This window comes from Podarcis filfolensis (assembly GCF_964270895.1).
Source record: "Podarcis filfolensis genome assembly, chromosome: 10".
Taxonomy (NCBI): Eukaryota; Metazoa; Chordata; class Lepidosauria; order Squamata; family Lacertidae; genus Podarcis; species Podarcis filfolensis.
Genome location: NC_139612.1, coordinates 18,085,868 through 18,098,585, shown reverse-complemented (window position 1 = coordinate 18,098,585; position 12,718 = coordinate 18,085,868). Strand labels below are relative to the sequence as shown.

The 12,718-nt window shown below is 39.7% G+C and overlaps 1 protein-coding gene across 6 annotated transcripts in view; it reads right to left on the bottom strand.

Moving 5' to 3' along the window:
- POT1 (protection of telomeres 1) overlaps window positions 1-12,718 on the bottom strand; it is a 72,081-nt gene that overhangs the window by 46,962 nt on the left and 12,401 nt on the right. For 3 of the 6 annotated variants that reach the window (XM_083574492.1, XM_083574494.1, XM_083574493.1), the window contains 4 exons: window positions 8,536-8,640; window positions 3,381-3,425; window positions 2,372-2,422; window positions 264-378 (listed from right to left, as the gene is read on the bottom strand). In XM_083574492.1, the coding sequence (XP_083430618.1) occupies window positions 264-378; window positions 2,372-2,422; window positions 3,381-3,425; window positions 8,536-8,640 (316 nt within the window). Of the gene's footprint in view, window positions 1-263; window positions 379-2,371; window positions 2,423-3,380; window positions 3,426-5,836; window positions 5,992-7,747; window positions 7,876-8,535; window positions 8,730-12,718 lie in introns of those variants that run through there. The other 3 variants (XM_083574495.1, XM_083574496.1, XM_083574497.1) reach the window with 3 other exon arrangements.

Genomic DNA, 12,718 nt, shown 5'->3' with positions numbered 1-12,718 from the left:
AGAGGAGCGCATGGAAACACCATTTACCTTCCCGCCGGAGCAGTACCTATTTATCTACTTGCACTTTGATGTGCTTTCGAACTGCTAGGTTGGCAGGAGCAGGGAGCGAGCAACGGGAGCTCACCCCGTTTCGAACCGCCGACCTTCGGCAAGCCGATCAGAAATCATACAATGACCCATAACCGACTTCTTGCTCATATTGCTATGAGCATTTTTTTAAAAGCAGAACACTTTGTGAGTTTTATATATTTAATAATACATACCTGTTCCTTTGCATTTATATGGAGGCTTGAAGAATTTCACAGCACCATAGAGGTTGACAATAGTCCCGCCTTTAACAAGATTCAGAGGGGTGTATGTATAGTTGGGGGCAACAGACTAACAAGACAAAACAGAAAGTGATCACATTCAAGTCAAATTCTGTAGCTATTTTCAAGTGGCAAGCTTCTTCTTCTCTCTCTTCTTTTCTTTTGCCAAAACTTTCTTTATGTACAGGGCCTAGATATCAGGTCCATTATGAACATCAAAGAAAACATTTTTCTTTGCTACTGGTCATTCCATCAGAATACTCCTTCCTCCTTTGGAAGAATTCCCCTATAAGGAAAGGTTATAACAATTTGGGGTGTTTTTTTTTATTGTACAGAAAAGGTGAGCGGGGAGTGGATATGCTTTGTGATGTATAAAATGATGTTGGGGTGTGTGTGACTATTTTCATACTGGAATCTGGAACCATCCAATGCCGAATGTTAGGAAATTCAGCTCAGAAAAAAGAAAGTGCTTCTTTATACAGTACATAATTAAACTATGGGATTTGCTCCCGCAAGAAGCAGACAGCCACCAGTTTGGGTGGTTTTAAAGGGGGATTGGACAGATTCATGGAATATAAGGCTATCAATTGCTGCAAGCTAGGACTGTTACATATGTTGCGAGCCTGATCCTGCAGGACTCTTCTTATGAGACAGCCAAGTGTTATTTCCCGGCAAACGGCAAATATCAGACCATTCCAGAAACACTAGCTTTTTTTGCTTTTCTAGTTTAAATCGTACATCTGCAGAGTTAAAGCTATAAAATGTTTGCAGATACAAATTTGTTTATTATTTCAAAAGGCATTAATCTAAGTGAAGAAAAGAAAGAGACAAGAACCTATATCATAACCTACAAGAATAAATAATTAGTTTAACTATCCTCAACAAACCAAACTTCAAAACAGTGTAAAACCACAACATGTTTTGATTAAATCCTTGCTATATTTAATAAGCACCTACTCATTTGTTGCAAATTCATCTTGTTACGTTCTCTGACATAACAAGCTAGCTTGGCCATTGAAGCAAACTCCTACATTTTCTCTCTGTATTTATTAATGGTTGGTATCGTTGCTGATCTCCATTTTTCTGCCAACAAAATTATTGTTGCCAACACCATACAATGACACAGATTCCTTATGTTGCTGTATAACTAAACCATCTGTATAGTTTAACAGAAAAAAACCACCGGGTCCAATTGTAAGTTAAATGTTTCTAGTACAATAGCCCTGATTAATTTCCATAGTTTTAATAGTTATCACACATGTCAATTGATCATTTCACAGGATGTTTAAAAAACCCATTTGCTGTACATTCTGTGGTTGGAATATGTGTGAAAACTACTTACATGAGAAGAGAAAACACATGGGTCCAACATATAGAATGAGAAAGCCAACTGATTTTTGATCTATGCCAATTGATTTTTGACACACTAGAATTTAAGTCTGGCCCTAGTGAGTATAGAATCTTGCCAACCAGTTGTACACATGTCAAAAAATCTGCATGGTTTGCCCTCTCCTGATACAGCATATTTGCTTTAATAAAGTTTTGGAAAGGCTGTTGGAACACATGAATTTTTGTACTTTCTCCAGCAACCAGCAGAAGGTGCCACAGGCATTTTAATTATTTCTGTCATCACCTTGTTCTGCTGGCTAGCCTAATAACAGTCATAATACTTGCAGACCACCTCCAAGATGTTCAGGAAATTAGCACACTTGCCAGAGTTTCTGAGCCTCTACAGCCTTGTGTATTTTTTATTTAGCGGAGCTGCTTGAAAAGAATTTTTCTATATACGTAAGACAAATTAAAGTAGCTGGAAAACACATTCATAAAGCATTCCCAGCCTCACCAGCATGTGTTTGGATTTATTCAAAATTTCTGGACATCTATTCTCTGCCTTATTCCTTTTGTAATTGTGTTCCCTACAGCAGCTAATGCAAAATTATTTTATCTATAGCCATTTCTACAGTCCATCTTAAAGTTGCTGTAAAACTTGTTTCAGGCACCGAACTCGCGATGCCTTCTGCAATTTAAAACAAAAATAAAAGAAACATCAAAACAAAACTTACCATGGCTACAGTTTCTGAACCAGTATTTGTACTGGATGACCTAGTACAAACCTGCGGAGAAAAACAGAACTGAAGATTGTTAGAACAAACTGGAAGACAATAAGGACAATTTCAGATTTCTTATTCCAATATTTTAAGATGCTCTTTGTTCTTTGAACAAATATATGCTGGAAGTTAATCTATTATGTATAGGTAACTTAAAAGATAGAAATAATAAATGTATGCATTTTTATTACATTGTAATTTAAGTGAATTGTCTTATGTCAAACATATAGCAAACGCTACCTAAATATTTATGTAAACCAACAATTCTAATCAACAAACATTTATATTTTTATAGACTACTTTATCTCAAATATTTGCGGTTAAGTATAAAAAAACACACAAACTAACAGAACAGAATAGTTTAATAATGCATATTTCTATTATGGCCAATATCAAAATAAAATTGAAGTAAAGAAAATTCACTAAAACCCCTCCATCCTTTCACAACTTAGCCCTGAGCTCAAAAGGGCAGATCAAATGGGTAGGATTTAAAATATTCCTAAAGGTTCCCAGGCTGTACTGGGATAGATTGAGGGATAATTCTTCCCTTGGTAATTTAAATTTCTGTATTTTATAAAACATACTGCACAAATGTACTCTATGGCTTCCTAGGATCTAGTTTGCAGGTCATGACAAGCCAGTTTACCTGGCTTCGTTTATGAGTTAATAATGGATGTGCCTTTATTCTGCCATGCTGGCCCCAGAATGAATTCTTCCCCTCCGCAGAGCTCAAACAAGCCATACTATGGCTTGTCATGTGATATAAACTCAGACAGTGATTTGTTTGAAAACAAACCATGGTCGAGGTTTGGACGACACAACAAACCATAGCATTATTATTTTTTGCACCGCCACGTGGATCCACTTTCAATTTAAAACAAGTATTTAAGAAATAATATGAATTAATTTATTATCAGCATTTTTAACACTCAATGCTACAAAGATATAGTAACAGAATACCTACTTGGTGGGTACTTTCTCTGGTTTTAATTTTCCTCTTCATTTTTATCTACAAAACAACAAAGTGACTTCAAAACTACCCCAGCCTGCAATGGCACAAATGAGAATCCCTCAAGAATTTCAAATTTAAATTTTATACAAAATGTGTGCATCTCATTTTTCATCTTTCAGTTGCATTTGTCAAAACCACTTATCCTTGGGTACTTAGAGCTGCCTCTTTTTTTATTGGCCCTTCTCCTGATCTTAAGAAAAGCTTTATTTACTCAAAATTGTTTCAGGCTGCTCCGATAGGTGCGAGGGCAAGACCAGAAAAGAGGTGGCAACACTATCTGTAGTCAAGGGAATTCTGCCCAAAGTTTTCACTCCTCGCTAAATACATTTCATAAAGATAATACACAAGTATTCATACTGGACTCATACGTTTTATAGCATTTAAGATTTGTGCAAGTTATGGTATTGATTGTACATTGGTACCAATTTAATCACTATCGTATTAGAGATGGGCATGTCTTACCCAGCTGCCTGAATGATTAATGTGCTTTAGGGACTTCACTGAACTTCACATATGCCTACATTCCCCAAACTATATTTTGTGCTTTGTGAATTGTAAAACAGCAAACTGGATCTTGTGGCCGCTCATGACTGTGAAACCAAATCCTTCAACAGAGATTGAAAGGCTTTTCCAAATCCTTTCTACTTTTGAACAGGCAGTTTACTTTGGGCAGCAGACATTTATCTGGGCATCTGAGATGCATGTACTTAAGTACATGCCTAAACTCTGGTCAACTTGACTGTAGCTGTAGTATACCCTTGCAAACTGTAACCTGCTTCCCTTAACTCTCCATCCCACCTTTACTGTACAGTGGTACCTCAGGTTAAGTACTTAATTCATTCCGGAGGTTCGTTCTTAACCTGAAACTGTGCTTAACCTGAAGCACCACTTTAGCTAATGGGACCTTCTGTTGCCGCCGCGCCGCTGGAGCACGATTTCTGTTCTCATCCTGAAGCACAGTTTTTAACCTGAGGGACTATTTCTGGGCTAGCGGAGTCTGTAACCTGAAGCGTATGTAACCCGAGGCACCACTGTATCTGTATTGTTTAGAAACAAAAACTACCTTAGGGGCTACCCTTACCTGTCTGTCAGGCAGGCAAAGGGCCAAAACAGGCTTTGCACTGCTATTGGTGGTCTTCCAACTCCCCCAGTATTCATGGTTTTATCTTATGAAAAGATAACATGTGGCTTCTCTAACCAACATCAACAATTCCCAAAGTAAGAGGCACTAGAATTCCGGACTGCCTTTGTATCAGACTATTTGTTAATGGGGGCCTTCAGGTGTATGTAAGCTGGTTATGGTCACTCAGTGGAGATTCTGCATACACTTAGGGCTGATCCACACCTACTTTTCCCTGGAAAGAGCGGAGCAAAGGGTAAATGTGGATAAGCCCTAAAACTCACTTTACGTGTTAACTGTTCCATGGCTGAACCCTGGCACTGAAAATAGCTTAGACCTGGTGAATGAATCCTGGTTTAAATGAAATAATGTTTGTACGAACAGACTTGCACAAGTGCCTTTTTAAAACAATGAAATGATTAATATCTGGCCGCTTTTATTAAGTTACACGTTACTGTTGTAGAAAACATCACAGGGTGCTCCAGGAAATTAAAGATGCAAACCCCAGGAATACATGCAACTGTAAGAATCATTTTAAAAATAAAGGTTCTCCTAATGTTCATACTGCTAAGCTAATACAGCATGATTAGGTCTTTAATTCCAATCTAAAATGAACTTTTCATTAGTGGCAGCAAACAGCACATGTGCCTTTCATTTTTCTCAAAAAGGGCTTGTGAGAAGTTCCATGTTAATAAAAATAAAATATGACTAATGGCCTTCCCTAACCTTGTGCCCACGAAACATTTTGGACCACAACTACCATCATCCTTGACCACTGATTGTGCTGGCTGGGGATGATGGGGGCAGTAGTCCAAAATATATGGAAGGCACCAGGTTGGGGAAGGAATTTCAACCTAGTTATCCAACACCCACCCTGGTGAAGTTCCCTCAACAGGTGGAGAGGAAATGTTGAGGGAGCTTCACCATTCTGACATTCTGATTGTCATATAGCTGATAAAGGCATGCGGCAACCATATCCTAATTATAATTAACTACACAGCAAATAATGAACTAAACATTAGGTTCAAGAGAGTACATGACAAACTGAAGAGAAATTTGTCTCCCTTTGGGCATGCAGAATTAGTTGTTTAGCTGTAATATCAGAGTTGCCTTTCAGTTTGGCAAATATTCTACACAAATTACAAAAACCATCCCTCCAAGTACTATAAGACGGGCTTACGGTAACATGACTTTTTGAGATCAGAGCTAAAATCCATTGACTCTGTAGAAATATTAGTTCTCTTATCCATTCTCCAAAACAAAGCTATCACTATGTAAATATATTTACAGCATATTTGCTATCCCAGAGAAACGACACGAAACATCAAAAAGATACGCTGCACTCTGCCAACTCAGCACAATCTCAAACTTTCCAAGTCTATGTCAATTCAAGGCTAATACTATTGGAAATCTGGCAAGGGCCCTTTCCCCATTAACTAAAGCAGCAACACTGTAGATTGCTACTACCGTATTGGCTTGAATATAAGCCCGACTTTCCCCCCAAATTCCGACTGTGAAAAGTTAAAGTGCAGCTTATATTCGTGACCTTACGGTATGCAGCCAGGAGTGCGGGGCAAACAGTGCCAGGAGTACGACAAAGCAGCTCCTGCCCCACGCGTAGTTCCCCGTCCTCTCCCCCAAGGCTGGGAAGGGAGAGAGTGAGGAAGGGGAAAGGCTGCCAGCAACGCAGTGTGGCTCCCCCCCCCCCCCCGCAAGGTTGCAGCCAGGAGCAGCAAGGAATGGAGCGGCTTATATTTGGGTGGTTTTTTTCTTTTTTCCTTTCCCCCCATCAATTTTAAAGGTGCAGCTTATATTCGGGTGTGGCTTATATTTGGGTCAATACGGTACTTCAATACAGCACAACTGGATTTATAGGCCTAACTCATAATAGTTAGGGTTCCCACAGCAACATCCAATACTCTCCCAGGGGTGTGTGCATATATGGTAAAGGACCCCTGGACAGTTAAGTCCAGTCAAAGGCAACTATGGAGTTGTGGCGCTCGTCTCGCTTTCAGGCCAAGGGAGCCAGCGTTTGTCCACAGATAGCTTTCTGGATTATGTGGCCAGCATGACTAAACCGCTACTGGTGCACGGAGGACAGTGACAGAAGCCAGAGCACATGGAAACGTCATTTGCCTTTGGGCTCCAGCGGTACCTATTTATCTACTTGCACTGGCGTGCTTTCAAACTGCTATGCTGGCAGGAACTGGGACAGAGCAACAACGGGAGCTCACCCCATTGTGCGGATTCAAACCACCGACCTTCTGATTGGCAAGCCCAAGAGGCTCAGTGTTGTGCATATACATCCACATATACACACATATAAAGAGAGAAAAATATGAACGCACCAAACAACATTTCAGACAAGTTTGTTCTGGATCCTGATAGGATGCAGCTAATCACTAAAACCATGTATTTGTTGCAGTGACCAACAAAACAGAATTTTTGAATTCTTATAGCAAAATGTTTCCACACCTGCCTTGCTTAGATAAAAAGTGAGGCTCTTTCCAAGCTGGCCATTCCAGAACTTTGAGAACAGAATGCTCAGAAGCACTGCAACTGCAGGCTTGGAAACATCCTATTTTTTTTATCAGAGCAACTGATGAAGGTGGTGGAACCTGAGACATTTTGTTACAGTAATGTAAAATTTCTGCTTCGTTAGTCACTGTGATAGATAGATAGATAGATAGATAGATAGATAGATAGACAGACAGACAGACAGACAGACAGACAGACAGACAGAGGTACCTCGAGTTACAAATGCCTCAGGTTACAAACGCTTCAGGTTACAAACTCCGCTAACCTGGAAGAGTTATCTCGAGCTCAGAACTTTGCCGTAGGATGAGAATGGAAATCGTGTGCCGGCAGCACAGCAACAGCAAGAGGCCCCATTAGCGAAAGCACGCCTCTAGTTAAGAACAGTTTCAGGTTAAGGATGGACCTCCGGAACGAATTAAGTTCGTAACTAGAGGTACCACTGTATATATATATATGCTTCTGCTCCTGTTCACATTGCTTACCCAGCTTGCTGCTAATGTCACCCTCCTTGCTAGTCCCATCCCTCCCTTCACACCTCACTCAAATCCGCCATTGCCTCCTTTAGCCTCCCTATTCCCACAAAGCAACTCCGGCCTCTCTGTCTCTGCAGCTCTGCTACCTCAAGCCCTGCACTTCCTCACAGCCCCTTCAAGCCCCTTACCTGCCCCAGCTCCTCTGTGTCCCTCTATTTCAGCTTTACTCAAACCTTTTGCTGTTCTTTAAAACTCCATCTTAAATCCTGCCTCATGTTTGCTCCCTTGCCCAGACATCATGCAAATCCAGGATTGTGATGTGGCTCTACAAATCCTCCAATGGAGGCCCAGCAATGGCAGCCTTACATTTTTATGTAGAGAAAGAGAAGTAATAGGACTTTACACATTTCTAAAACTACCCTATAAACACTGCTAAAGAGACAGAGCTGTATGAGCTACACACATTTCAAAGCATTTGAGTAATGCTAACTTTCTCCCCTTTGGGCAGCAGCGGCCCGCGTAGTGTGTCAGATTGCTTAGAAACCCTGTTCAGTATCAAAAATAGTTTTCCACATGCCATGAACTCTATGTTTGCTGCCATCTGATTCTTTATCACCAGAGATAGTAAAGCATGAGACTCTTAATCCCAAGGTCGTGGGTTCGAGCCCCACATTGTGCAAAATATTCCTGCATTGCAGGGAGTTGTACTAGATGACCCTTGTGGTCCCTTTCCAATTCTATTATTTCTGGTGGGTTGCTGTTTGATACACGAATGCAAGTCTAAAGCCCCCTTAGACACTCAGCTGTAGCCAAGGGTTTTCTCTGAATCCCAGTTATTAGTATGCTGAATGGTAAAGTTCTTCTATCTTTTTAAAGCAGACCTTGGTGTGCTTTTTAGTAATCCACAGCCTCTCAGACTCTCTTATTAAGAAAAGTTTTGGAGTGAAGGGAGAGAAGAAAAGCTTGAAAAACATACATAAATAGTTGACCCAGCTTCATCAGAGACTTCTAGCCGACAGCAATGCCCATCAGCATCACTGGTGGACTTAGCCATGCTGAATCCAGCTACCACCATGATGTCCTATAGAGAGAGAAAATGCATCATTATTACTATTAGTTATCATATTTTCAGAGTCCTTAAGTGATCAGATCATTTGATGAAACATTTCCCTGGATCTTCAGAAAATATGACAAATCCCTGCTGATTAGGAAAGCCTCTGGAAAAGAAAATAAAAATGTAAAGGTATGATGCAACCAAAGTTTCAATATGAAATATTTATGTACAGGTCTAAAATTTCCACTAAAATGTGTGATTAACTTTAGCTGGGATAGTGTTTGGGGAAAACAAAGGCGTTAAGTGATCTCCATTGAAATAGTTTAAATCAAGAATTGCATGGGGGAATGTTCAATGTTAGTCATATTTGGAGCAGACCCACTAAAATCAATGGACATATCTATAGATTTTAATGAATCTACCCTGAGCATTAGATATTACCCACTGTCAAAAATCAAATGGTATCAATCATTTTAAAATTAATTCTTGAGATTCCTGCATTTGCAGGGGGTTGGACTAAATGACTCTTGCGGTCCCTTCCATCTCTACAATTCTATGATTCTAATTACATATTTTAGCATACACAGGTGTTCCAATGATCTGCAGGTCATCAGTGAACTTAGATGTTGCATTACGAAAACTTACAATTCATCTTTCATAAGACTAGGGCAATGGGGCAAAGCTTCATGGTCTGAATGTTGCCAGTATTTACATAACAAAAGAGTAGCTAAATATTTTATCTGTGACAAACAAGAAGTTGATAAATCAAGAGGATCGATCATATGGAACTTAAATGGCACTTTTTGAAAAATGCACCGAAGAACTGGTTTCTGATTTCTGACTACTGGAGTGAGCAAAATGGCCTTTTCGGTACTGTGAAGATTAGGGTAAAAAAACAACAACTCTTCCAACAAAACAATATTAGCAAGCTGAAAAATTCAAATAGCTTGAAAGGTGATGAACCATCTAAGTCACTTATAGAAGATATTTGTTATAAAAATTCTGAGATGAGTGCAAAACTCAATTCTAAAAGGTCTCTTTGCCAGTTGTATAAATCAGAAAGAAAAATAGTTACTGCAATCCCTCTGCTTCCTCCTATACAAATAAGGTATTTGCTCAACAGCCAAACTGACGTTAACGTCAAAAGATGTCATTTTATGGAGACTGACTTTTGTAATGGCACTTTCCATTATAGCATTTTTAAGTAGTGTGGGTTGTTTTTTTTTTTAAAAAAAGAAATGTCAGTGATTTGAAATCTAAGCTGAAGCAATAATGGAATAACACTAGCATAAAATAGTCCCAGATTGGGGGTGGAGGTTATGTACCAGTTTGCAAGAATAAGTAGTGTAGAAAGTTATTATTCAAACTGGAAAAGTAAAACACATACACACATTTTCTGATTTCTACAGGAAAGTGACAAAGGATAAACTCTTTCTGTGCATGTTTTTTTGAAGCTAATGTCAAAAAGGGGATGTAATCTACATAAAGTTAGGTAAATGCACCCCACTAAAATCAATATAAGTTCTACACTGAAATCTGATTCATTTCAGTACAACATAGTCAAAATTCACTCTCTCCGATTAGTGGCCCAAATCAGAAAGAATAGTTAACAAATCACTATTACTTGATTCTGTTATTATGAGGTCCCTATCTGATCTATCCAACATGGCAAAGGGAGACTCAGGAGGGTTGCAGATTTTTAGTTTAAAATAAAAATGGGGGGATATGATAGAGCAGTGGTTCCTGATTGGAGGTCCGCGGACCCCAATGGCTCTGCAAAACCCACCCAGGGGGTCCATGGCACCATTCACAAAACAAAAACTACCATAGAGTAGTTACTTAGGTTTTCCAACTCCACAGAGGGATGGTGGTATACACAAAATTCAATATATACTTATACCACCAGAGGGCTTAAACACAACACTTCATATTTGTTTTTCCAGTAAAAAAATTAGCTAGGCACATTTAGCACCTATTGGCCACTTGCAACCAAGTGAAGATGCCTGGGTGAAAGAATGGTGCCTGACAGCTCCACCATCTGGAGGTACATGCTTGGGGATCATTGGATCTTGACTGTTTTGACACACTAATACCACATCCTCCAGAATTCTATCAGTTACATTTTATCTGCACAATCATAATGAATTTCAGGAACCAAAATGGCAACTAGGCATTCCGCTTTGGCAACTGTAACCTTGGTTTAAGGAGCCATTTGGCACCTAGCTTATATATCTGAATTTCTAACACTAATTGGGGAGCATATGGTATTTAAAGCTCACTTTTAACAAGAACAGGAAAGAGAAACCTCCACCCATTATCTAAAGCAAGTGTGAAAACCTGTAGCTTGGCAGATGTTTTTGGACGCCCAACTACAATCAGTGCCAGGTAGCATCCTCTTGCCAAATGTTAATGATCTATCACTCTCAAAGACTGGCGTGTTGAATAATCAAAATCAAATGTAGTAACATATCATTTATATTGATGATATTGGGGAATGAATAACAAACTGCAGAACTGTTAAATTAACACATCATTCAAATAGATGTTTGACTATGCAGATCAGGGAGAGGAATCTGCGGTCCTTCAAATGTTCTTGGACTCCACCTCCAATCATCCCAGACAGCATGAGCGGGGATGAAAAGAACTGTAGTTCAGTAACAACCAGAGGGGCCACAGGTTCCTAGCCTGCGAACTTAAAACAAAAAATGTGCAGAGAATACATTTACATTCTATAATTGCATTCCCAAGTTACTAAGAAACATGGACATAACTTTCAAAAGGCAAGCCCCAAATTTTAATTACTGCTTGAAGATCTTAGTTTCCTAGCTCAGGATCGCCCAGAAAATTACCTTGCACCAGCACCAACTGCAACTTTTGGAAAAGTACACTTGCAAGTTTTGCACAGCTATATTCATTTCAGCTTTCCTTGCGCAGGTAAAATTATTGACGGGACAGGCTTTGGGTCCTTGCTAAGTTTAGAAAACCGCATGTGAACTGTGGCTTTCTCAGGGTCAGCCTTCTTTAGTAGAAAAGCAATTAAGAAGCAGGGCATCAAACTACTGAAATACTGTTTCACTGCTTTCTTGTTATGTCCAAACATAGCACCTTGTTTATCCCTATTGACTCAAAGGAGTTACAGCAACAATGTTGTTTCTAGTTAAGTCAAGCCAAGCTGGTGGCTAGATTTAAGTGCTCTCTCTCTCTCTTTCTGAGAGTCAAATGCCCTGTATATTAACATCTTCAGTGCCGGCCCAGATCCACCTGCTTGCTCTGAGTGAGCAGCTGGATATCTTTCAGCAGTGAAGAAGTTAAAGGTACTGGATTTTCTGCATGCAGCACTTGCCATCTAAGATTGCAGATGTCAGCTGTTATTGGACCATTAGCAGTCAGGTTAAAGAGAAAGAAAGAGGAAAAGAGAGCTATCCACGTTGCCTCTCATCCCTCAGCTTATTACCCGGCAAACTCCCATGGAAGCAGGGAGGGGGTGAAAGAGAAGGTTGATAGACTGCATTACTGACAGTCAGGGAAACTAAGCTAGATACCTGAGAAAATGAAACTGAGCACAGGGAATTGCAATGCAAGTTAAAGGCTCCTTTACCTTAGTTATTTCTGGCATTGTCTGAGTTTTAAAGTGCCGTCTCAATTTTGCCTGTGCCCCCTAAGTACTTCCAGATGGATGTGCTCTTCCTGAGAAGCATTTTAGCCTCAGCGCTTCATCTTTTGCATTCAATCTTGTACCAACAACACTCCCGTTAGCTTTTACTGCATGTCTTTTGTCCATGTGTTTACTTGATTACAATAAATAAAAGAGCTTTCTGATTAAAGCTGAGTTTTTAGCAAACTGCGGCGCTATGATTGCTCTTTTTGCTACTTCAGCAGTCTCTGATGATATTCTTTTAAATGACTGAAAACCCCAAACCTTAATGTTTTCCGGGGTGGGTGGGAGACTGCTAACTTAAGTGATACAGACAGATTCAATTGTTTAAAAAGGATTAGAACAAATTCCAACAAAGCTTAATGTGCAATGGAATTACCAGGGTGCAATGAATTTTATTCTGTACCACCATTTTGGGAGGGGGGGCAGGGGAGTTAGTTATGCCACTGT